We start from the raw sequence: 3,483 nt of genomic DNA, 5'->3' as shown, positions 1-3,483 counted from the left end.
TCTTTCCCTCCCTTTTATTGTCTCCCTGCTGTGTCCTAAGCCCCCAGCACATGCACACCTCATTTAATGCTCACAGTGAGGTTATTGGCACAGAAGCCTTACTGGGCTTGCTTCATAGTCAGGCAAGCTGAGTCTGGAGTGTTCTGTGCACGCCCAGGAGAGCACACTCCCAAAGCAGGCAGCCTCATCCCGGAGTTGCCCTCCTAACCTCAGCCTCCAGGCGTAGGGTTCAATCCCGGGGCACATGCACTCCAGGGTCTCCCCGAAGTGGTGGTTGTTGAAGTCCAAGGATGGGGCAAAAGAAGTTGAAGTAGGATTTCCAAGTGCTAAGGAAGGCCAGGAACATGGGGTGCTGGACACTGGGGTTCAGTGTCCAGTGGCTCCCAGCTCTTCCTGGCCGAGTCAGCTGGGCCTGACAGTGTCCTGGGACAAAGGACTTGCAGTGCTAATGCAGGAATCGTTTTGGGCAAACTGGGATGGTTGGTCACCCTATGATGTCTGACCTTGGGCTTCATCTCTGAGTGTCAGTTTCATCGTCTGCAAAGAGGGGATGCTGTGTCCATCATGCTTGGTCCATTGTGAGGCTTCCTAGGAGAGCTGGTCCCTCCTGTCCCCATGGCCCCCTTACCTGCCCAGCTCCCAGGGCCCCTTACCTGCCCAGTCCACGGCCCCTTACCTGCCCAGCTGGAGCTCTCCCACAAGCCTGCCAGATGTGGCGTTGACCTCCACAATAACATTCGTGCTCTGGAAAGCAACAAGCCTGGGGTGACGTGCCCGACTGAGGGGCCCAGGGCTCTGCAGGCCTCTGGGACAGGGGGAAGTGTCGGCCCCACAGAGTAGTCCACACGCGGTCAGGCCCACAAAGACTGAGGAGCAGGGAGATCTCCTTTTGCTCAAGGGGTCCTGGAAGGTCCCCTATTTTCCACTTGCTCCTTCTGCTTTAGGGAGGACTGTGTGAGATAGACCTTGGGCTGGAGTCAGGCCAGCCCTATTCTCTCCACCAATCATTTGTTGATTCACTCAAAAAATATTCATTGAGGGAGAAAGCTAAGCTTCCCTCCTGGCTTTCCTGTGCAGTCTGTGTGATCCTGGGTAACCCCACAGGACCCACTATTTCTGCAAAGTGGGGACAATGAGTCTCAGCGTGAGACCGGACAGAGCTGTGTAAGCCCGCCCGGGGGGGTGGCAGTCTGGGCATTTTCAGAGGAGGCGCCAGCATGCACAGCTGTCACCTGGTGTTTGTGGAGTGACGGGGTAATACAACCAACCCATGCACGGATTGACAACGGAATGAAGAGTTACAGACATGGAGGAGTAAACGATATGAACAAATCATGAACCAGCAAGTGTACAAATGAATGATCAGTTGAACACGAGTGTACATAAATGAATAAATGAACAACCGAGTGAATGCATGCGGGAACTGGAGAAGGTAGAGCCGATTTCAAGTCAACAATGTGACGGATAACTGAGTGAGTGAATGAACACATGTATTACTGAATAAATAAAGATATGAGTGACTAATGCGGAAATAGTACACAGGTTTCACGCCAATGACAGGACGAAAAATGGACTGAATGAAAAGCTGAGTGAATGAGTAATTGGATGAGTAGAGATGTGCAGATGAATGGCTGGACGAGTGGGTGCCTGCAGGAACCGAAGCAGTTGCGTGTAGGACTCTGATCTCGGTCTCTGCAGCCACCCTGTCTGGGTTTGAACCTTGGCAGGATTTACACCTGGTCTCCTGACTCCAAGAATAATGCTCTTGCCCATGCCTGGGGCTTCCCTTCTGCCTGTATCCGGGGACAGCTTACCATGTTGAGTACGAAGAGGGAGGCCAAGGAGGAGTTGGGGAGGACGGCGAAGGCCTGGGCCTCCAGGACAGGGTTGAAGGTCAGACCGATGGGGTGCATGGACAGGTGTGGCGGGGAGGACATTGAGATGAGAAGCTGCACCTTCATGTCAGGGTACATTCTGGCCACCTGCAGCCCCCAGCGAGGACAACCAACAAAAGAGGAAATTTCATCAAAATGTTTCTAAACCCTACCTTGCCCTGACCCTGCACAAGCATCGCCAATGTCTTCCCGCTGCGCATGGAGGAGACGGCGCTGCCTGGCCCTGGCACCCTTCCAGCCTCACTTCACACCTCCCCACCTCCACCTCTGGCCACCCAAGTCTTTCTGTTCCTCACACACAAGCTCTCTTGCCATCCCAAACCCTTTGCACTCTCTGTTCCATCTCGCTGCATGCTTGTCCACCATTCTTCCCTAGCTTAGTTCTTTCTCTCCCTCGGGTCTCAGCTCCAACGTCACCTCCTCAGAGAATAGTGGTGGCTTCAAGGGGGACCTAAAACCTTGCAGACTCCTCCTCCCCATCTCTGCTAACCTCTGATTCTCCCCCAGGTGTACTGAACCTGAGTGAAAATCATAGACTGCTGGTCAAGTGTGACTTCGATACAACAGCCCTGGGCATCCCTACCATTCCTGGCCCCAGTGGTACTCTCCTGGACAGAAAGTTCTGGAGTGCCCTCACCAGAGAGGCTGTTATAGACAGAATGCTTGTGTCTGCCTCAATTCATAAGCCTAAGCCCCAATCCTCAGTGTGGCTGTATTTAGAGAAGGGGCCTTGGAGGAAGTAAGTGAGGTTAAGTGAGGTTAGAAGGATGGGGCCTTGGTCCGATGGAGTTACCGTCCATCGGACATGGGACAAGGCTGGCAGGTGGCATGGTGGTTAAGGATGCTGGACTCCCACATGGGTGACCACAGTTCGAGTCCTGTACCTGGCAGCTTGCCTTCTCACTTTCTCACTTTCTCTCTCTCTCTCACTCTGTCCTTCTCTGGTCAAATTAAGATAAATAAATAAAGTTAAATAAAATAATTCTTTAAAAAGAAAAAAAGACATGGGGCTCTCTCTGTCCCCCTCTCTGTCTGTCTCTGCACTGCTCTGCCTCCCACATACTGAGGAAAGACCATGTCGCAGAGAGAAGGGGCCATCTGCAAGTCAGAAACTGAGAGCCCCCACCAGAAACTGAGTCTGTCAGCACTTTGGTCTGGGACTTCCAGCCTCCAGAACCACAAGACAGAACTGCCTGCTGTTTAAGCCACCCGGGCCGGGGTATTCTCCTATGTCAGCCTGAGCAGACAAAGATGGAGCTTTCCTCACTTCCTGTCATCTCACTGATCTCCACTTGCATGCCCTGTGTTACCTGGACGCTGCTTCTTTGTCCACTGGACAAGGAGCTCCAGGAGCACAGGGATATGGTCTGCTTTTCTGGGTTCCCAGCACGGGGACCCGATGGGCCCTCGATAAATACCTGCTGATGGCCGGGCCTGCAGCGTCTCCCTGCACACGTGGCCGTTGGACCCTTCTCTGACCTGGGGATAGGCTGCACGGAGCTGTGTCCGCCCTCTCATGCTGGGGGGCTTCTGGGTCTAGAGGGTGTCTCATCAACCACTCAGCAGAGCCCGACCTCCCAGGACCCCC

The 3,483-nt window shown here is 53.7% G+C and overlaps 1 protein-coding gene across 1 annotated transcript in view; it reads right to left on the bottom strand.

Annotated features, from left to right (window-relative positions):
• The window catches only part of LOC102497756 (bactericidal permeability increasing protein), a 34,165-nt gene that overhangs the window by 13,232 nt on the left and 17,450 nt on the right, over positions 1–3,483 (bottom strand). The window contains exons 11-12 of the mRNA XM_006144127.3: positions 1,815–1,982; positions 677–744 (exon numbers count right to left, since the gene is read on the bottom strand). Of these exons, the coding sequence (XP_006144189.1) occupies positions 677–744; positions 1,815–1,982 (236 nt within the window). The remainder of the gene's footprint in view (positions 1–676; positions 745–1,814; positions 1,983–3,483) is intronic.

The sequence above is a fragment of the Tupaia chinensis genome, unplaced genomic scaffold (genome assembly GCF_000334495.1).
Source record: "Tupaia chinensis unplaced genomic scaffold, TupChi_1.0 Scaffold000115_1, whole genome shotgun sequence".
Classification (NCBI taxonomy): Eukaryota; Metazoa; Chordata; class Mammalia; order Scandentia; family Tupaiidae; genus Tupaia; species Tupaia belangeri.
Note: the sequence above shows the minus strand (reverse complement) of the source record. Positions and strands in the feature narration are given on the sequence as shown.